Source organism: Diospyros lotus, chromosome 7 (assembly GCF_014633365.1).
Source record: "Diospyros lotus cultivar Yz01 chromosome 7, ASM1463336v1, whole genome shotgun sequence".
Lineage (NCBI taxonomy): Eukaryota > Viridiplantae > Streptophyta > Magnoliopsida > Ericales > Ebenaceae > Diospyros > Diospyros lotus.
Window position 1 is genome coordinate 29,169,148 of NC_068344.1, and position 21,454 is coordinate 29,190,601.

A 21,454-nucleotide genomic window follows, 5' to 3' on the forward strand; every position below is an offset into this window, starting at 1 on the left:
TTTTATTTTTTCGCGATGGGGTTGACCCCATCGCTAAATTAAAATTTTTTATTTAATTTTTTTATTTTTTAGCGACGCGGTTGACCCCATCGCTAAATTTGAATTTTTTTTATTTCATTTTTTTTAATTTTTTAGCGATCGGGTCGACCTTGTCGCTAAATTTTAATTAATTTTATATTTTTTAGCGACGGGATTGACCCCGTCGCTAATTGCATCACTAAATTCAACCCCAAAATTAAAAATTCAATGGGCGCCAGACACCAGCCACCTCTCGTGTGCGCCACGTGGCAGCGCTGGGATAATACTCTTAACAATTATCTAATGTTCTTAACTAGATTCGAACCCCCAAACCTCTCATGACCAAGTTTTGCGTGCGAGCCAGCTGATCTGGACGCCTCCTTGTTCATTGATGTATATAAAATATATTTATACTATTCTCTTTCAAATATTTTAGAATTATATTTATACACCAAAATTTCTCAAACTTCTTTAATGATATTAATTTTAATATTTAATGTTAGTAAAGGAAAATGAATATTAATTTTAATTTTATTCCATTATTAATTTAAATAAAACTTTATTAATTATTATATTAGCTGTGAAAAATTATGTTTTTATTTTGATTTTAAATTTAATATATTTAAAAAATTATTAGTTTAATTTTTACTAATATTAATGTTAGTAAAAATTATTGTGATATGTTTAAATGTAAAATTTTTTATTTTTTATTTAATTGTTTTTTATTTTTTAGTGACGAGTTGACCCGTCGCTAAATTTTAATTCTTTCTTTATTTATTTTTTATTTTTTAGCGATGGAGTCAACCCCATCGCTAAATTAATTTTTTTTTTTTTATTTTTAGAGATAGGAAATACCCTATCGTTAAATTTTAATTTTTTATTTAATTTTTTTTTATATTTTAGTGATAGGGTTGACCCCGTCGCTAAATTAAAATTTTTTTATTTAATTTTTGTTTAATTTTTAGCGACGGGAAGTACTCGTCGCTAAATTTTAATTTTTTATTTAATTTTTAACAAATTTTTATTCTTTTATTTAATTTTTTTTTTTACTTTTTAGTGACGAGAGTGACCCGTCGCTAAATTTAAATTTTTTATTTAATTTTTTTATATTTCTTAGCGAAGAGTCACTCTAGTCGCTAAAAAATAAAAAAAATTAAATAAAAAAATTTAAATTTACTAAAAAATAAAAATAAATAAATTCATCCCGTCACTAAAAAATAAAAAATAAATAAATAATAAAACTAAAATTTAGCGATGGGGTCAACCCCGTCGCTAAAAAATAAAAAAAAATTAAATAAATAAATTAAAATTTAGCGACAAGTGACTCTCGTAGCTAAAAAATAAAAAAATTCAAATTCGTTAAAAAATAAAAAAAATTTAAATAAAAAAAATTAAAATTTAGCAACGGATCACTCCCGTAGCTAAAAAGTAAAAAAAATTAAATAAAAAATTAAAATTTAGCGATGAGTCACCTCGTCGCTAAAATATTAAATAAAATTAAACACAAAAAATTATGCTCTCACACGATGTGGTGATAAAATTAGATTCCATTCCGCAAATACCATGCCTATGCGCAAGCGAAGCCTTTCTAATTACCGATAGAAACTACCATCTAAAAATTATTATAAATATCAAGCTCATACAATTTATTACGGATGATCTTTCTCTTTATTAATGTATGAATTCAAGTAACAAAGCGAAGTGGAGTGAAGGAGACATAATTTAATTCCAACTTCTGCATGCATGCCCACTTATGAAGACTCTCTCTCTTCCAGAATCCTGAGGCCAACATAGCTGCACAAACCCACCCAACAAATACAATTACAAACAATTTTGTCATATATAACCAGTACGTACAAAATAAAACAACTGAAATAATAGGAAACTTTAGATAATTACCGGCCCAGCATCATGAGAGTAGCTTGAGGATTGGTTCCTGGGGAGGAATTAAAGGTGGATGCATCAACAACTCGTAATGCACCAATTCCAATAACATTAAAATGAGGATCCACAACCTTCCCCACCACAGAACCGCCATGGTAATGACAAAAAGTAGTCAACATTTTGCGACAATATGTTTCAAAAGCTGCATCATCAGCTTTGTCTTTCGGCAAAGATGCCCCCACAAATTTAAATTCTTTGGTGCCGTTTAGTCCTGGAAACTTGTACTTTTCCATCACTTGGGAATTAATCACCTTGACAAGATTTTTTGTTCCCAACACACACTTAGCCAAGTCTGTTGGATTGGACAAGTAGTTGAAGCGAACCTTTGGGGTAGCCGTCACATTTGTGGATGATGCTAGAGAAAGTGAACCTGATGAGAGTGGCCTTGCGAGTTTGTGAAGTACAGATAGTACAGTGAAGTTCACAAGAGGAGATAGGTTTGGGAAGAGGATGACGCTTGCGGGAGAATTGAAAGGGAATGGACCTGATACGGCTTCCTTATAGTAATCTTCTGTTATACCTGCAATTGCAACTGTAGAATCCTGTACTTCAAATGGAGGAGCAATGTGAACGTCAAAAGTGGGATTATCCACCAAAAATTGGCCAACTGAAGGATGGTGCTTCACTGTGGGAATCTTCAAGGATGATAGATATGGCATTGGACCAACCCCACTTAGCAGCAAAAGCTGGGGGCTACCAAGAGTGCCCGCACTCAAAATTACTTCTCCTTTGGGTTTTAGCATAGCTCGATGTAACTTACCCTTTGAGTCGCTATAGATTACTCCAACAGCTGACAAAGCTTATGTAAAACAAAACACCAAACAAAATTAATTTCAATAATCATACAATCAAAATGAACTATTTATCGAAAATTATCAAATAATCCATTGAAAAACATGAAGTTTAAGGTTGAATTCATCAGGTCATTATTTCCAGTTTTGAAAATAATAAATGAAAAAAAAAATGTAACGAAGTGGGGATTAAAGCTCATAAAACAATGGTTGATCAAGCAAAGGCACAATAGATATGATGCCCCCTCAATAATTAAAAAATATGACATTTAATCTTCAATGTGTAAAACATTAAAATTCAATATCTCAACTATTAAAACTTATTTTATGTCTTTACGTACCATGATGGAACGTTAGCGTGTGTATGAATGCGCTCATTTCTATGAGTAACATATCATATGGTTGACCAATTGGCAATATTTGAATAGGTTGATTGATTTGTTTTGCTCCCTTAACAATTAAAAAATATATTGTTTGATCCCTAATCTACAAAAAGTCAAAATTTGAATCTTAACTATTAGAAATTGTTGTTTAAATTCTTTATCCTGAGACACAAAGCGAATATAAACAAGAGTGTAATAGGACAATGGAACCAAGTTCAACAAAAAGATAGAGTTTGTAATTGAAAATAGATGAAGATAAGAGTTTTTTGAGTTAGTGATTCAGACATTTAGATTATTAGAATTTAGGATTTTTTTTTTAAATTATGGGTAATTTGGTCTTTTCACCAATCAAAATAAATTTTAATTTGATGCGCCTCATTGATGTGTTTTTTTTAAGATATGGTACTTTTTTTCTTTTCTACGTGCATATTTTACGTGGTGTAGATAACAAGTTTTCTTTACTCTCAATCAGGGTAAGGATTTAAAATAACAATTTTTAGTAATTGAGATACGAAATTTTGATATTTTTGTATATTAGAAATTAAACGTTTTTTTAAATATTGTGAACTAGTCATCCACGTATCGTGTCACTTATAAAAACAAACGCGTTCATACACACGCTAACATTCTGTCATGGTGAGAACTTAAAATAATAATTTTTTATAATGAGATATTGAATTTTGACTTCTTACACATCAAAAACTAAATGTAATATTTTTGGTTGTTAAGGGACTGTGTATGTATTAAACTTTATGCAAAAATGCTATATATATTACCTTGTGAATTTGAGGAGAAAATCACCCTCTCAACTGTGGCGTGAATCGCCACTTGAATATTGTTTGATAGAGCTTTGTTGAGAAGCTCAACTGCACCATGTCGCCGCCCATTCCCATCGAAGGTTGATCCTCCGATCTTGGTTCCGATAATGTGATCAAACGTAAATCCATTATCTGGGCCATTACCTGCTTGTAGAAGTGCTTCTTTTACTGAAGATGACCATGTTCCAACAATGGGTTTGGAGACAATTGTCTCTTCAACCCATTTATAGGACTCGTTGACAAGCTTCATGTCCCATTCGATGCCAGAATTTGTGTAGAAGTACGGGTCAGCTCTTGAGTAAAAACCATAGTTTATCATAGTTCCCCCACCTAGGATTCTTCCTCTTACATTTGGAACACCATCTTCAGATGTGAAAGGTTGGGCAGGTGAGTCTTTATCATCTGCTTCTAAAAGTATATTGAGAGTATTTGCCTGGAGTAAGACTTCTGGCCTTTCACGAGGCGAACTACCCCTTTCTAAAAGTAGAACAGAATGGCTTGTTGAAAGAGTGGTGGCGAGAGGACAACCAACTGTCCCTCCGCCAACTACTATATAATCATAAAACTCTCTTGAAGGAAATTCGATGGCATCTCTTACGAACTTCAGATAATCCTGATCTGAAGAAACAATCACCACATGACTAAGCAAACACACAAGCAATATTCGTTTAATAATTAACGTAGAAATTCTAGTTGCTGCATAAAATGTAATGCAGACACTTGACATGGTGTATCAAACATAAATTATTCAGAAATTGGGACATGTAAAAGAAAGATGACGAAATTATAACTGACGTTACCAGGCGAAATTAAATAAAGAAAATAGGAGAATTTTACTTAGCCAAAAAAGAAAAAAAGAAAATGATATGAATGTATACAAGAATACGAACCTTGTTGATAGGATTGATCAGCAGCCAAAGAAATTCTTGGTTGAGATACAATGAGGAAGATGAAGAAAAAAAATATGGCGAAAAGCTCCGGTTTCTGCATCTTTCTTCCTTCTTCAACAGCCTCGATAATTAGAAAATAATGAAATATTAATTATGGAATATATATTTGTATAAAATTAGTGTTCTATTCAAGAGGAACCAATTTCTGTATATGAATTCCTGATGGGCTTGCATGTGGTTTATTTATACACATAATGAGAAGAAGAGGAGAGCCATTGCTATGAGGAAGATACACGAGTATGACTTTTATACTGGTGGTTTATTTTTGTTGATCATTTAACAATGTATGACTTTTATACTGGTGGCTAACGTATAAAAGTCATACATTGTTAAATGTATAACTTTTATACTGGTGGCTAACGAATAAAAGTCATACATTTAACAATGTATGACTTTTATACTTGTGGCTAACCTATAAAAGTCATACATTTAACAATGTATGACTTTTATACTGGTGGTTAACACGAATCGCATAAATAAAAGTCGCCCTACACGCATCGTATAGGACGCAATAATTGGCCCAAAACAATTTTCTTTTTTATGGCAAATGTTGTTCCGCGTGATTAGATTAGTTGGCCAGCTATATATTATATATTTGTTCAAATAAATTAACTTTATTATATACACTTAAAAGGATATACACGTAAAAGGGTAGTGGACGTTGAATTTTATTTGATGATATGGCTAACGTCTTCAAAGAATAAATTAATTACAAAATTACAAATTGAAGGAAGTCAATAATAATTAACAACAAAAAGTTTAGGATAGAGACCCTAAGTTCGATAATAAGGTAGATACCGAACTTAAGGTAGAGACCTTAAGTTCGGTATCTACCTTATTATCGAACTTAGAAGTTATTGAATTTAATTGTTAAACCCGGTCAAAAAAATTACAATAGAAATTTACCCTTCGCCCATAAAACCGTTAGTATTTCTTGGCTTGCGTACAACTCTAAAATGCCTATAAAACCGTTAGTATTATTAATCACTAATTTTTAATTTAATCTTAAATTTGTTTTACTTCCTTCAGGGCACCAGTTTCTGTTAGAGTCTGTCAACATCTCTGGTTTAGTTAATAGAAACATCAAATATCTGATAAGTTGGCCTCCACTATTAATTACTCAATTAAAAAGTTCAACTACTAACTTAGCTAGGATGCGTAAGGGATAAGTTATCTCAAATGGCTCCTCTAATAAGTTATTTTTAATGTATTGATGACTAATATGTATACCTTCACTAAATTATAACCAAATACATTGTGTTTTTTGGTTACGTAAATTTCTTCTTTTATTAAAAAAAAGTCAAATTACAATTTTAATTTGAACTTTTAATTTTATCCATTAACGTATGATAAGTGTCTTTTATACACTTATTTTAGTCTATAAACTTAGCATTTATACATTCAATGAGTATGATTTCTACTTGATTTGGTTCTATATATGGTTATATAGATGTGGAGCATGTGTTGAATACACTTGGAGCAAAAAGAGTGATTTTGGTGCATGATGGGGGTGAAATAAAGCTTGGAGGCAAGGTCGGGTATCAATGCAAAAGAAAGCAAAAGATTATCAAGAGTCAAAAAGTAGAAGATGATAAAGCAAGAGGCTAAAGAAGAAGGCTAGCGGGCCTATAGAGGAATGCATACCGCTGTAGGACCACTTTAAGGTTTAGTTTCTGGAGCTCACGGTCCTACAGCGGAATGCATACCGCTGTAGAACCGCTTTAGGAATTGCTATCTGGAGCTCACGGGTCTGCAGCAACAAGCATACTGCGGTAGGACCGCGGTAGCGTTCTGAACTTCAAATCAAAGCTCGATTTCGGCCCATCTCTGTCCAAATCAATGAAAAATAAGAGTTTTCACTATGCACGACTTTAATAACCTAAAAACTACTATATAAAGACTTATTTTGAAGGGTTTTGAGAGTTTTTGGCATGGAAGAGAAGCCGACGGAAGATTGAAGATTTTACTATTGGGTTGTATTTTTCTTTTCTTCTTCAATTCTTTGCTATGGATTCCAACTCTTTCCTTTTTCTTTTGATTGCAAGAATGCATTGCTAAGTGTTTATAGCTAAGGTGAATGATGAAACCTCGACTTCTAATGGTTTGATTTAAAGTTATTCGGTTTGCTATTTTCTTATCCATTCGGGTTGATTGTTTGTTATGTTCATAATGTTGTTTTGATGCTTGATCACCATTGGAACATATTTGTGATTTGTATTGCTTTCGAGAGATTCAATATGGATTAGACATGGTAGCAAACAACGTAGGGTCCTATAATAGGTAGAGATGCCGTTATGCCCTATGAAATCATTTTGTGATGATCTCCGTGATTGAATGCATGTTTATATGTTCGAAGGTTGACTAGAGATAGTTAATCTCATATATATACATAGAACTGAATGACCATCGAGAAAGGCTTTTGGTTGTAATTGGATCATCGATTTTCAACCGAAAGATAATGAATAACAAGACCCGAATAATGAATAATTGAATCATAGGAGGTCGACGGTGGATTCACAAACCCTAGCGCCTTAGTCTTGTGAGTTTTAAATCAAAGGAATTGTTTTGTTTGCATCTTTTATTAGTAAATTAGTTTTCATTACAATTGAAGTCATTGTTAATGTGTGTGTTAGGTTAAGGTTAAATCAATTAGAGTAAACGTTAAAAGTTAGTCCTCGTGGGTACGACACTCTATTCATCATTGTATTACTTGTCATGATCCGTCCACTTGCGGGATAGAATTAGCCGGACAAGTTTTTGGCGTCGTTGCCGGGGACTAACTCTTTTGATTATTGCTTTGATTGATATTAGCTTTAACTGTTAAATTTTATTTTCATTATTTTCTGGGTTAAGCTATTTCAATTTGTGTGTGTACAGGGATTGAGATAGTGCATGAGCCATTCAGAACGTTCGGATATTTGTGAGTTCGATCCAGATATAGAAAGAACGTTCTATCAAAGGCGTCATGAACAAAGAGCAAAGAGGGAAGAACAACTAAGTAACATTGGTGACAACGCAAACCAACTCGTTCCAATGGCGCAACCCGTTGAAGTCAATGAAAGAGACATTCTGATGGGGGATTTCATGATGCCCCCAATGATTGAGAACCGGTCAAGCATAATCTATCCTCCCTACGGGCATTAGAACTTTCAGTTGAGGCCGGATGTGATCAATCTCTTTGCCAACAACATACCCTTTTATGGAATGAGCGAGGAAAATCCACACTCTCACTTGTCTTGGTTTCTGAAATATTGTGGGAATTTCAAGTATCAAGGAATTAATGAAGAAGCACTCAAGATGCGCCTTTTCCCTCACACTTTGAAGGATAGGGCTCGAGAGTGGTTAGACTCATTACCACTGGGTAGTATTACTACATGGACAGATTTGGTACAGAAGTTCACACTCAAATACTTTCCACCGGCCAAGATTAACAAACTTAAGCATGAGATTTCAACTTTTCAGCAAGCTGAGTTTGAAAACTTTCATGAGGCATGGGAGAGGTTCAAGGAGCTTTTGAGAAAGTGTCCGAGTCATAGCTTCCCACTACCAGCTCAAAATCAATTTTTCTATGTTGGACTCACTCCTCAAAGTCGCTCTGCAGTTGATTCCACAACAGAAGGATCTATCCGAAATAAATCAGCCGGGGAGCTTCACGACCTTTTTGAGACAATGAGTGAGCAGTTAGTCATGTGGCCAGATAGAAGCTCACATAAAAGAGTAACTGGAGTGCATGAAGTGGATGTTAACACATTAATGTTGGCCAAGATTGATGCATTATCAAAACAGATGGAAGCATTCAAATACTCCTCATCCGTTAATATGGTGCAAGGATCTCATCCTATTTGTGGAACTTGTGGGGCAAATCATCTGTCGTCCGAATGTCCACTAGTCATCACGGATCCTTCTTTCACAGAGCAGGCCGCATATGCACAGAACTTTCAACGTCAGCAAAATTTTCAGTGGCAACAAAATCATCCATTTTCTCAGACGTACAATCCTGGCTAGAGAAACCATCCTAACTTCTCCTATAGCAACAATCAGAATATTCAAAATCCACCAAGACAAGGGCAACCACAAGGGGAAAAAGGAGGATGGGAAGAAGCGGTTTCAAAGCTTCAAGAACGAAGTGACCGGACCGATGCAACTATTAAGAATATTGAAAATCAAATTGGGCAGTTAGCAAAAATCCTAACAGAGAGACAACCAGGCACTTGGCCTAGCAACACCGAGGTGAATCCGAAAGAGCAAGTAAATGCAATCACAACAAGGAGTGGGGTGCAACTACCAGAAATTCATGTTAAAAGACCAGGTGTGGCAAAACAAAATGGTATTATTCAGGAGATAACAGATCAACTTGAAGAGTCTGACGTAGCAGCTGAACAAGAGAAGGTAATTCCATCACCAGTCAAGCCATATGTTCCTCCAATTCCATTCCCTCAGAGGTTGAGCAAGCACAAGATGGATAAACAATTTGAGAAGTTTTTGGAGGTATTTAAGAAACTTCATATTAATATACCGTTTGCGGATGCCTTAGCCCAAATGCCCAGCTATATGAAATTCATGAAGGAAATCTTATCAAATAAGAGGAAACTAGAGGAGCATGAAACAGTCAACCTAACGGAGGAGTGCTTAGCCATCTTGCAGAAGAAGCTTCCACCAAAACTCAAGGATCCAGGGAGTTTTTCTATTCCTTGCACTATTGGTGAAATTAATTTTGATAAAGTTTTATGTGACCTTGGTGCAAGCATAAACTTGATGCCATTTTCTGTTTTTAAGAAGCTTGGATTAAAAGAACCAACACCCACCACTGTTTCTCTTCAATTGGCTGATAGAAGTATCAAATATCCGAGGGGAGTAGTGGAGGACGTTTTGGTAAAAGTGGATAAATTTATTTTTCCTGTTGACTTCTTTGTTTTGGATATCGAAGAAGATTATGATATGCCCTTAATTTTAGGGAGACTTTTCTTTCCACAGGAAGAGCTTTGATTGATGTCCAACAAGGAACACTTAGCCTTAGGATTTATGATGAGACGGTTACGTTTAATGTATTTAAGGCTATGAAACATTCTAATGGCAATGAAAAAAAAGTCTTAATGAGAGATGGCATTGTGGATTTAGTAGAAAGACCTGATGAGCCTAAAGAAAATTGTATTGCTAACTCTTTTGATGAGCAGGAACAAAGTTTGGATGCCAAGAACAAGGTCGTGGTCGTGGGTTCTTTGGGAGAGAAGCAAAAAAATTGTCCATCCAAAAGAGACAAATTGTGTTCTTTGGATGTTTCTTCTTCTTCAAAAGCCATGAAAAAGAAAAGTTGGTAAGGGTGTTGAGGGAACAAAAGAAAGGGATTGGATTGAACGTTGCTAACATTCAAGGAATAAGTTCATTAAATAGCACCCACAAAATGTTGAAGGAAAAAGAATTCAAGCCTCCTTGAAGATGGAGGCCTAGTCAAGCTAATGACTTTAAACAAGCGCTTATTGGGAGGCAACCCAATTTCCTATCTCTTTCATATATTGGCATGTTGCATTTGTTTTTTTTTTTTCTCTTCTTTTCTTTACTTTGAGTTAGGTTAGAGTGTCATTCTTTAGGATTTTTGCACAAAAACAATGTTGAGGTCATCATAATAGCATGCATACTTGGTATTTGATAAAATGCCCCAACTAATGTTCACCTGCACATTGCACCTTAAGTTTGGGATTGCGAGGTTTAAGTTTGGGGGGAGTTTGGGCATCTATGTGACTCTGTCTACTTCATATCGTTCTTATTCATTGTTGCTCTCTCATGTTCAAACTTGTGCATTGTAGGTACATTATCAGAAGTGATAATGCAGTCGAAGAGTCGTCCTACACCAGCTATTTGCAAGGGCAAAGCCATTGTCGAAATTTCCAATACCTCAAAACGAGCATGTGTTGATCTATCTACCATCACAACCTTGACACTATGGACCGGGTACACTCCTTTCTTTTCTTTCTCTTTGTTCCATTGGGACAATGAAACGTTTAAGTTTGGGGGGAGGTTCACTATGGGCAAGCTTCACTATGGGCAGCTTGCATATGTCGTATGGTTTTATTAAAAACAAAAAAAATTATCTTGTGTTGTTGGGTAGACGTGCCATCAATGATGAAGCTTATTTGGTACCATTTTGATGAAATGAGTAAAGAGAGTGATGCTATTCATTTTTTTTTTGTGATTCATTATCCATGATAGATGAATGTGAGCACAAGTGTCAAGAGGTTAAATGCATAGGTTTCCATTTAAACTTTCACCCTTAAACCAACCTTGTGAGTAACTCAATCATCAAACATTATGAAAAGAAAAGTTTGGGGAAGATTGAGCCATGATGGCAAATGTTGAGGAATGTGTTGACTCCGTGCTTTGTGTGGAATGTGTTAGGCATACTAAGGAAAGCTAGGCAATGACCATAGGCTAGTGATCTAATCCCTATGTCACTATGTCGTACACCAATGTAAATTTGAGCCTGCATATATCTTATACCTTTCTTCGTAGCCTGAATGACTTGAGTGATTATGCCCGTAGAGGTATCTTAAAACCTGGTGCCTCATGGTCATCTGGCTTGGGAGTCATCGGCTGAAAGCTTGTTACAAGGGTCATTCAAAAAGCTTAATGGAGTGAAGGCTTGCACATAAGATATCAAAAAAAAAAAAAAAAAAAAAAACGAGATGGAGCATAAAATGCACTCGTTCAGCAAAAAAAAAAAAAACTCAATAATGGTGCCGATGTTTGTAACTCTTAGGGATTGAGAAAACTGGTGGGTTTGACTATCTAGTGGATGTTAGCATGCCAAATCATTCAAAATAAAAGAGAGTCCTCACAAACCAAGACAACGCCATTTTTGGCTGAGTCCAACCAAACTTGAACAAGAAAGAAAAGAGTGATTGAGAGCACCTAGGGGCTGAATGAAAAGACCAAGTTTGGGGGTGGAGTGCATATTACGAGCGAGAAAGTGTACAGGACCATCAAGGGGTCGGGATACCAACAACCTTATGCATGATATTGTACCTGACAGGATTCGCACACACACACATCAAAACATGGAATAAGTCCAAAACAGTTGTGTAGCATTACTAGAAAACTCTGTGTGAATTATGAATGATACCAAAATCTGAGGCTACCTTGAAGGCTATCCAACTTGTAAGTGATTTTGAAATATTAACTATTCTCTACTTGAGGGGTGATATATTTGAGTCAATAATCTTGCTCGAGACGATCAAGAGTCTAAGTTTGGTGGTATTTGATAAGTGTCTTTTATACACTTATTTTAGTCTATAAACTTAGCATTTATACATTCAATGAGCATGATTTCTACTTGATTTGGTTCTATATATGGTTATGTAGATGTGGAGCATGTGTTGAATACACTTGGAGCAAAAAGAGTGATTTTGGTGCATGATGGGGGTGAAATAAAGCTTGGAGGCAAGATCGGGTATCAATGCAAAAGAAAGCAAAAGATTATCAAGAGCCAAAAAGTGGAAGATGATAAAGCAAGAGGCTAAAGAAGAAGGCTAGCGGGCCTATAGCGGAATGCATACCGCTGTAGGACCGCTTTAAGGTTTAGTTTCTGGACCTCACAATCCTACAGCGGAATGCATACCGCTGTAGGACCGCTTTAAGAATTGCTATCTGGAGCTCACGGGTCTGCAGCAACAAGCATACCGCGGTAGGACCGCGGTAGCGTTCTGAACTTCAAATCAAAGCTCGATTTCGGCCCATCTCCGTCCAAATCAATGAAAAATAAGAGTTTTCACTATGCACGACTTTAATAACCCAAAAACCACTATATAAAGACTTATTTTGAAGGGTTTTGAGAGTTTTTGGCATGGAAGAGAAGCCGACAGAAGATTGAAGATTTTACTATTGGGTTGTATTTTTCTTTTCTTCTTCAATTCTTTGCTATGGATTCCAACTCTTTTCTTTTTCTTTTGATTGCAAGAATGCATTGCTAAGTGTTTATAGCTAGGGTGAATGATGAAACCTCGACTTCTAATGGTTTGATTTAAAGTTATTCGGTTTGCTATTTTCTTATCCATTCGGGTTGATTGTTTGTTATGTTCATAATGCTGTTTTGATGCTTGATCACCATTGGAACATATTTGTGATTTGTATTGCTTTCGAGAGATTCAATATGGATTAGACATGGTAGCAAACAACGTAGGGTCCTATAATAGGTAGAGATGCCGTTATGCCCTATGAAATCATTTTGTGATGATCTCCGTGATTGAATGCATGTTTATATGTTCGAAGGTTGACTAGAGATAGTTAATCTCATATATATACATAGAACTGAATGACCATCGAGAGAGGCTTTTGGTTGTAATTGGATCATCGATTTTCAACCGAAAGATAATGAATAACAAGACCCGAATAATGAATAATTGAATCATAGAAGGTCGACGGTGGATTCACAAATCCTAGCGCCTTAGTCTTGTGAGTTTTAAATCAAAAGAATTGTTTTGTTTGCATCTTTTATTAGTAAATTAGTTTTCATTACAATTGAAGTCATTGTTAATGTGTGTGTTAGGTTAAGGTTAAATCAATTAGAGTAAACGTTAAAAGTTAGTTCTCGTGGGTACGACACTCTATTCATCATTGTATTACTTGTCACGATCCGTCCACTTGCGGGATAGAAATAGCCGGACAACGTACCACCATTAAATAGTACCAAGACTATTTCGCGTTAGATTGAATTTTATGCATGGATTGGGATGGAAACATTCAAATTGAAAGTAGCTGAGAACCTTGGAAATTTCTTTTTCTTTTCTGATAAGGCTGCTGATTTGGTGATTTCTCGGGATCCTTTCCACCTACAAGTCAGAAGGAATTCGTCAACGAACCAAAGTTATACAATTAATACAATGATTGCATGAGATCGATATTGAGAAAATACCTTATATTTGAATGAATTTGCTTACATTTTTTGGACCATTGCAACCATTCTTTGGTGGTGGACGAGAGTTCGAGTTGGAAGGATAGGAGGAAAGTGAAAAAAGGTTGAATGCTTTAAAAAAAAAAATGGAAAAATTGTGTTCGTTACTTTGACCTTTAATACATGTCGCAATTATCGTTTAATTTTGAAAAACAATTTTTGTCTTATCGTTTAAAAATTATATTACATAACTTTGTCCTTTAATACATGTCGCAATTATCCCCTTTCGTAGTTAAGCAATTATTCAGAAACCCTATAGTTCTTTATTGATGTTAACATAATTATGTATAAATTTTTCAAAATACCATTGTGAGTTTGTAGTGCCTATATGGTGCCTTTGTTATAAATAACCATAAAAACGCCAACTACTTTGAATGTTTTTAAACAAATATCAAAATTGGATATCAGTCAACATAGAAAGAAGGGTGTTTGTTGATGAACTTTGACAATCAGTGGCTAGTGTTCTTGGAGTTGTAACAAGCTCCGTAAAGCATGAGGGCGTGCTCGGGGCTTCAAGTAGCAAAGGATTATGGTATCGATGGAGATTTAAATAGTTATTTTCGTTAAAAAACGAGGGACAAAAAGGTTAACAATTTGATACAATTGTAATTTTTGATATGTTTGTATGGACACAAGATAAAAAAAAGAGATTAGAAGTTTAAAAAAAAAGTTAAAAAATTAATTAGGTTTTGGAGAGTCCCTTTCCTGTTTGTAAAAATACTAAAATGGAGGGGCAGGATGGATGTGAATCATATAGATTTTGACATGGCAAGTCAGAGGCAAAGCTAGAATAGTTTCATATCATAATATGCACAAGAAACGCCCTATCGCTTCAGACAGAAGCTATGTTCCAAATCCAATGTGCCGATGAGAGGATGAGTTACTTAGTATAATGGATCTCAAGTATTGCAAAGCCTCCCAATAGCGTCAAGGAATTCAAAATTTGCAATCTATATCCTATCCTCCTATATCTCCTGATCTCTTACGTGCCCTTTTTATATTTGGATTAAATAATGATAGGATAAATTTAGAAATGAAATAAAATAATGATGACATTAAATAATATTGTCTTATAATTAATAAATGAGGTATTATTTAATATTATAAGTATTTCATATCTAATATGTCAAATGCCAATAAATTATTGATGTTATTAATTGACGAATAATAAACTCCTCTTGTACCGTATATAGTTTGTTACTTAAGTTGTCATTTTGGTTTAATGAGTTTGAGTCAACACTTTAAAATCTTGAGTCACCCTTTTTTGTCATAAACCTGTAATCAATTTGTCGAAAGATGTGAAAGATCTCTTCGTGAGAACAAACCAATTGAAAAGCTATAAGGGCATGTTTTTTTTGTTATTTTCAAATTATTTTTAGTTTTTAATTTTACAAAATAGTGAAAATGTGTTTATTTTGTTTTTTTAAAAAATGTATTTTTGAAAACAAGAAATTTGTTTATAAAGAAAATCTAAAATAACTTTTGTTTTGAGTGATTTTAGCCAAAACATATTGAAAAATCTCAAAATGCGGAAAACAGACACCCTCTATCTGTGTGTGTGTGCATGCGCGTTTGTGTGAACTCACTGCCTACTCCACCATCTCCTCATCCTCTTCGTTTTCCAAACTACCATTTACCTTCTTAGCATATCAAAATTGAATAATTAATAGGCTAAGACAAGTAATATCAATCACATCAGCGGAAGTCAGATCAAAACCTCAATGATATATAACTGACAATTTCCTTTTACAGATAATAACCGAATCGATGTTTCACATGAAAATATCAAAATATTGCATAACCTCTGAACATCGTATTCATAGACAAAACCTATGAAAACTAATCATAGTAGCTACATCTCGATGACATTCTTTCCCTTGGCGCCATTGCATTCACCTAGAACGTTGAATATTCTAGGGACATAGTCCAAATTAGATGCTGAATCATCTAAGTGAGAGTTCAAAAACATTTTCATGAATATATGCAAAATCATATATAAAACCGACAAGTCCCGACATGCACTAGCCTAAGAGAATCCCACATAGCACTTAACCCTAACCGAGAAAAATGCAATCTCTCTAAAGGCGACCCGACCCCTTCGGCCCATTGGCAAACACAATCCTGCTTAAGAGGGACAACCTCGACACATGAACCCGGGAATCACCCCATTATCACTCTATTATCATTGTTAGGTTTTACGCTCCAACTCAAAAGCATTCCAAAACCCAACGCAACCGTAGCCCCAAGAGTGCCACATCAGCACTATCCTCGGAATCAACGTCACCTCGACATTAATGCTATTGCTCAAAGGAACTTGGCGTGGTGTCCACTCGCAGCCCCGCCACTTGAGCTAACAACCGGGGTGGTGTCCACTCTCAGCCCCGCCACTTGGGTCCCGTAGGGTGTAGTCCGTCTCAGCCCCGTCCCAAGTGGGTCACCTAACATTAATCCTAGGTACGCATCCCGAGTGCTGTCATTCTGGGCTACATTACAGGTTACCAACCCACGTCCCACATGGACGACACAAAACAAGTCAATGCCGAAAAATCATAACATGCATAAAATCAACATCTCAATGTATGCAATTTACCGTACGAAATTCAATGCATGTGTAAATAACTGTTTGGACAACCATAATAAACCAAGCCATAGGGATGAACATTCACAGTAAACCATTCACATGCTACTATAAGTCTTTTCGGGTAGAACCACTCACAAGTCAAAACAAAGTTGGGGGCGAACACTCACATTTAGGCGCAATTGGAATTCTTCTTGAAAAGCGTAGTTTGCCTCGATTTGCGTGCCAACCTCGATTTGCGTGCCCTCTTCTCACTTTGCACGAGTCACTACACCTTAAGCCGCAAGGTACCCTAATCACCCAATAATTATTAAAATATAATTTTCTCCTTAATTTTCTCATATTTTCTTATTTTCTCGTATTTTTCTTCTCTAATAATTCAAAATAAATATCTACACATCTATTTTCTCAAATATTTTTACATAATAATTCATAAAATAATTTTCTAAGAATTTTGGAAAAAAAATCAGAATTTACCTATGTGGCACGCGCCTCCACGCGCGGGTGAGTGTGCTGGAAGCAAAGGCTGGCACGTGGCAGTCACGCGCCACCGTCTTCAACCTCGAGCCGGTCGCCGGCAGTTGCTCCGACGGCCACAAAACCGGTACCCCCGGAAATCCCACGAGGAGTCAATCCTAACCCCGCTGGTTTCAGGCCGAAAGGCCACCGAAAAAGCCTCCGATCGGGCACTTACAGGCGCGGTGCGGCGGTCCGCCTCCCTTCTTCAATCAGCCTTCGAAACCCCTTCAAATCACCTCGAAAATTCACCAAATTCTCCAGAAATGCTCATCTTGCCTCAAGGGTCAAAAGCCCCTTATTGGATTCCCTTGATTCGCCCTCAAACTTGAGCGATTTGATGATTCCAATTCAGCTGAAACCCTTGGCTATTTATAGCCAAAATCCGACCCCCACGTGGCCGATTTCTGGCCAAATCTTTCCCCACACGCTTCCTAGACTACCCTAGGCCATGCCCTGACGAGATTTGCTGCCCAAATCTGCCTATTTTCCAGCCGAATCCGTGGCCAGATCTGCCATGCTTTGGCAGATTTTCAAAAATTGTAGTTTGGCCCCCTGAATTTTCTTTTGCATTTTGGCCCTTAACCTCAAGCCCCTGATCTTTCCAACACCATCACTAAGACCCTCAAGATTCGTACTTCTCATTTCTCCCTTGAAACTTTCCAAAAATTACCGTTTTGACCTCTCTCGGGCAAATTTAGAAAATTGCACTTAGGCCCGATTGGTTGTGTTGACCTCAAATCCACTCGATTCAACCCGAAACCACTTAAGGGTTGTTCTATACATCAAATATTGGTCCTAGACACACTCCGTTGATTTTTCGGACATCGTCTATAACAATTCGGTAATATGACCTAATTGGCAGCTGTATTTTTGCTGTACCGAAAACTATTCCCGATCTCATTTCTTTCATCACCAAAAATCATAATTTATTCTACTCGATGATACTATACCATTTTTCTTAATTATCTAGGGTCCAAGGTACTCCCTTTGACTAATTCGGTCGTCCAAAGCTGTGTTAGTGTGCCCTATAGTCTTATTTTTCCCACAATTCCATTTATGCCTTTTATCAAATATCATTTTTATCCTCAAATTATTCCCAGGTATTACATTCTCCCCCCTTAAAGAAATTTCGTCCTCAAAATTTGGTCCATGATAATTGTATCACTACTATTACTAATGACTTTCAATTTAAAATATCGTAAGTACTATTCATAATCCTTAGCAATTATTAATAACTTATATCTCCACATGATCTGGGCCTACCAGACATGTCTTTTATTTCCAGAATATCCCGTTGTAGCTCTAAACAAGCGGCTATACAAATCTCAAAATAATTTATATCATTCCCAATCATGTCCTCAAAACTCATTTTATTTGACAATTAATTCTCCCAACCCATTCTTATACTAATGCATATGCCATGATTGCACAGAAATTGATAACATTGAACCTTAACTTTGCTGCTATGATTATAAATCAACCTAAATTAAACTAACATACCTTTGGTCATTATCGGATTGGTCTCTTCGTCATCTCTCGCCAAGCCAGGGTAAACCTCTTCATTTTCTTTTTCTAGGTAATAGACTCGTCCGGTACGAGGTCCCGGCGTCATGTTTATCTTCCCGAGTTGATCCATCTTTTATCTTTTCGGACAGTCGCTAGCGTAATGACCGGGTTGATTTCGTGAGTAGCACGTGATCCCCGTTCGATTCCCAGTTGGAGGTACATCTTTCTTCTTAGGGCAGTCCTTCTCCTTATGTCCTTTTTCGCCGCATGAAAAACACGTGATATGACATTGCGAACAATTTCTCCTTATTTTTTTAATTTTTTATATATATTATTATAAATAATTATAATTTTTATAATTTTGCCAAAACTAAAATTATATTTTGGCCCGAACTAAAATTCTTTCTTGGCTCCGCCACTGCCTTATTACACTCTTTTTGATATCACGTGTTTAATTAAACTGAAGGTATCTAGTTATGGTGATTAGTTAGATTGTGAAACTTTAAGATGGAAAGAAAAGAAGAAGAGGGAAGTCTCAACTCTCTGCCAATGGCAAAGGTAGGACGTGGAAGGTACAGAAAAATTAAACAGACGTCGTGAACTACAAAGAAAGTTCATTCATATAAAATATATATTAAGCAAAAAATATTGTATATCGAATATAAAAAATTAAATACATAATTTTCTTATACCATCGTCAGTATGTAAAAAACTACATAAAGTATTTTTGGTATCTTTTCGTTCATTGTACTAAATCAAAATTATTAAATAAAAGGATTATTTTACTTTGAAAAAATATTATAAAAATAACTCGAAAGAATTATTTTACGTTCAAATGAATATTATTTTACAAATAAAAAAGAATAAATTAAGATAATAAATAAAATTTTAAAAGAATATTATTTTATACATGCATATATAAAGATGAATTTAGAGTTCATTGAAATTAGTATTAAATTATTATGGGAATTAACATAACTGTATTTTTTAAAAAGCAAAGTTGCAATTTATCATATACTATTTAAAAGAAAAAAATAACAAAGAATTATTACATTTGAAAAATACAACAATACCAAGCAGGCTCTACATCAGTTTATTTCTTCATCGTTGCTTGTGACAGTAAAAGACATACTCTCTTGGCTAACAGCTTTAGCTAACTCATTCAGTTATATATTAATTAATGACATGAATTTTGGACAACGGTGTACGTAATTAAGTAAGTTCAACAGGTAATTTGTTGTTTGTTATTGAGAACGAGTAATTAATGGGAGTAATAGGATTGAAATAAGAATTTTTTTGGTTAGGTGGATGAACTTAAGATTATGCGAAGTCAAAACTAAGACCAAATTCAAAACAGTCATTTTTCAAACCAATTCGGAATTGATCCAAAGGATGGCTGTCCTTCGATTAAAACTATTAAAAAGATTTGAGCAAATTTAAAAAGTTTCACATTTTTCTGTTACTTTTGATTTTACATTAAATGAACCTGATTTTATAGCAGTTTTCGGGTACATCCCGTTGAATTAAAAAAACAATTGTCATTTTAATGTCTTCCTAATCAAAAAATATTATCATTTTAAAGTTTACTTAGCTAAAAAAGTACGTTTTAACTCAAAAGAGATTCATCATCACACTAACCATTAAGCTAACCCTAAGATGATTCTGTTGGAGTAAAGGCTAGTAGTCTTGAGATTCATCATCATACTGTATTTTTCAGTTGTTCTCTAGTATAGTAGGTATCCCGCCATTTAGTTTTTTTCTTAGGATCTGTTTTGTTGCCTTTGGGTTTGTTTTATTTCCAAAATTAGTAGTCCCTTTTGGATTTGGACTTTTAGTGTGGTTAATGCACGTTCCCCTTTTGGATATCAATTCTGGCAGTTTATTAATACATAACTACTTGGTGCTGTACTTTTCAGTTGTTCTCTAGTATAATAGGTGTCACGCCATTTAGTTTTTTCTTGGGATCTGTTTTGTTGCCTTTGGGTTTGTTTTTTTTCCAGAATTAGTAGTCCCTTTCGGGTTTGGACTTTTAGTGTGGTTAATGCACCTTCCCCTTTTGGATATCAATTTTGGAAGGTTATTAATACATAACCACTTGTTTTTTTTTTTATTACGCTCCATTACTAGCGTCCTCAGCCACCCTACCCCTAGAGCTACACTGAAAAGGTAAATTGAGGGATGTGCACAAATGATCAGAATGGTAGGTATTAACACCACTAATATTACTCCTAAGGTCCTCTCCCAGAAAGAAGCATTCTGCTTCCCTTAAGAATCGAACTCACACTAAGAACCTCCAGACAAGCTTTCCGCCTACCCCTTTACCAGTTGGTAATGCCCTTGGCCACATGTGAGGAATAAAAAATCACGCGACCGAAATTTACCCAAAACTTTCACTATCAAACATGTGAGGAATAATACATAACCACTTGTTGCTGTACTTTTCAGTTGTTCTCTAGTATAGTAGGTGTCTCGCCATTTAGTTTTTTCTTAGGATCTGTTTTGTTGCCTTTGGGGTTTGTTTTTTTTTTCCCAAAAGTAGTCTTTTTGGGTTTGAACTTTGAAAAATGCTACTTGTACAGATAAGTGGGTTACTAAGAGAATAATCGAAGGTGTCAAATCACAAAAATGCCCTCACCCAATTTACAGATTCACCACCCCTGTCTTTGGTTGTCTCCTCTCTTCTCAGCCATGGCCGCCTCGAGCAAGTTTCGCCTTGCCTTATCGTTGCCTCATAACACGCCTTGTCGTCTTCATCTCACCCTGTGTCACCTTGCGACGCGCCTCACCAACCGTTGATGCATCCTATCATCGCCCCGTTGTAGCGCCTCACACGATCACCGCTGCAGCCTATCATCGCCTTGCTGTAGCACCTCGTGCCGACCACCGCTGCACCATCTCGTCACCTCGTCGTTGCGGCCTCTGGATGAAGCCCCAAGCTTCATCCTGGATGAAGATTAAGCCCGATCAGGCTTAATTCAGTGATTAAGCCCTATTAGGATTTAT

At 35.6% G+C, this 21,454-nt stretch overlaps 2 protein-coding genes and 1 non-coding gene across 3 annotated transcripts; 1 reads left to right on the forward strand and 2 right to left on the reverse strand.

The window, feature by feature from the left end:
• Positions 1–1,516: 1,516 nt before the first annotated feature.
• On the reverse strand, positions 1,517–5,161 carry LOC127805730 (sinalpyl alcohol oxidase Nec3-like). Its single transcript, XM_052342484.1, has 4 exons — positions 4,845–5,161; positions 3,913–4,572; positions 1,918–2,761; positions 1,517–1,812 (listed from the first exon to the last, which is right to left on the reverse strand). The coding sequence occupies exons 1-4, from the start codon at positions 4,942–4,944 to the stop codon at positions 1,770–1,772; spliced, it is 1,647 nt and encodes a 548-aa protein (XP_052198444.1). The 5' UTR covers positions 4,945–5,161; the 3' UTR covers positions 1,517–1,769.
• Positions 5,162–8,108: 2,947 nt separating this feature from the next.
• Positions 8,109–11,496, forward strand: LOC127805652 (uncharacterized). Its single transcript, XM_052342404.1, has 5 exons — positions 8,109–8,893; positions 8,936–9,606; positions 9,879–10,118; positions 10,709–10,853; positions 11,412–11,496. The coding sequence occupies exons 1-5, from the start codon at positions 8,109–8,111 to the stop codon at positions 11,494–11,496; spliced, it is 1,926 nt and encodes a 641-aa protein (XP_052198364.1).
• LOC127807030 (small nucleolar RNA R71) lies at positions 8,337–8,443 on the reverse strand. The gene has a single exon (XR_008024567.1). It is a non-coding gene; the product is annotated as a small nucleolar RNA R71 (small nucleolar RNA).
• Positions 11,497–21,454: the final 9,958 nt, after the last annotated feature.

What these genes read in the sequence shown, in the direction of transcription:
- LOC127805652 (XM_052342404.1), top strand. Translation starts at nt 8,109, where the DNA reads ATGAGCGAGGAAAATCCACACTCTCACTTGTCTTGGTTTCTGAAATAT. An exon ending in GAACAAGGTCGTGGTCGTGG is followed by an intron (nt 10,119 to 10,708) that starts GTTCTTTGGGAG and finishes TGTGCATTGTAG; the next exon opens with GTACATTATCAGAAGTGATA. An exon ending in ACCTTGACACTATGGACCGG is followed by an intron (nt 10,854 to 11,411) that starts GTACACTCCTTT and finishes CTTTCTTCGTAG; the next exon opens with CCTGAATGACTTGAGTGATT.
- LOC127805730 (XM_052342484.1), bottom strand. Translation starts at nt 4,944, where the DNA reads ATGCAGAAACCGGAGCTTTTCGCCATATTTTTTTTCTTCATCTTCCTC. An exon ending in TTTCTCCTCAAATTCACAAG is followed by an intron (nt 2,762 to 3,912) that starts GTAATATATATA and finishes GTTTTACATAAG; the next exon opens with CTTTGTCAGCTGTTGGAGTA. An exon ending in ACTCTCATGATGCTGGGCCG is followed by an intron (nt 1,813 to 1,917) that starts GTAATTATCTAA and finishes GGGTTTGTGCAG; the next exon opens with CTATGTTGGCCTCAGGATTC.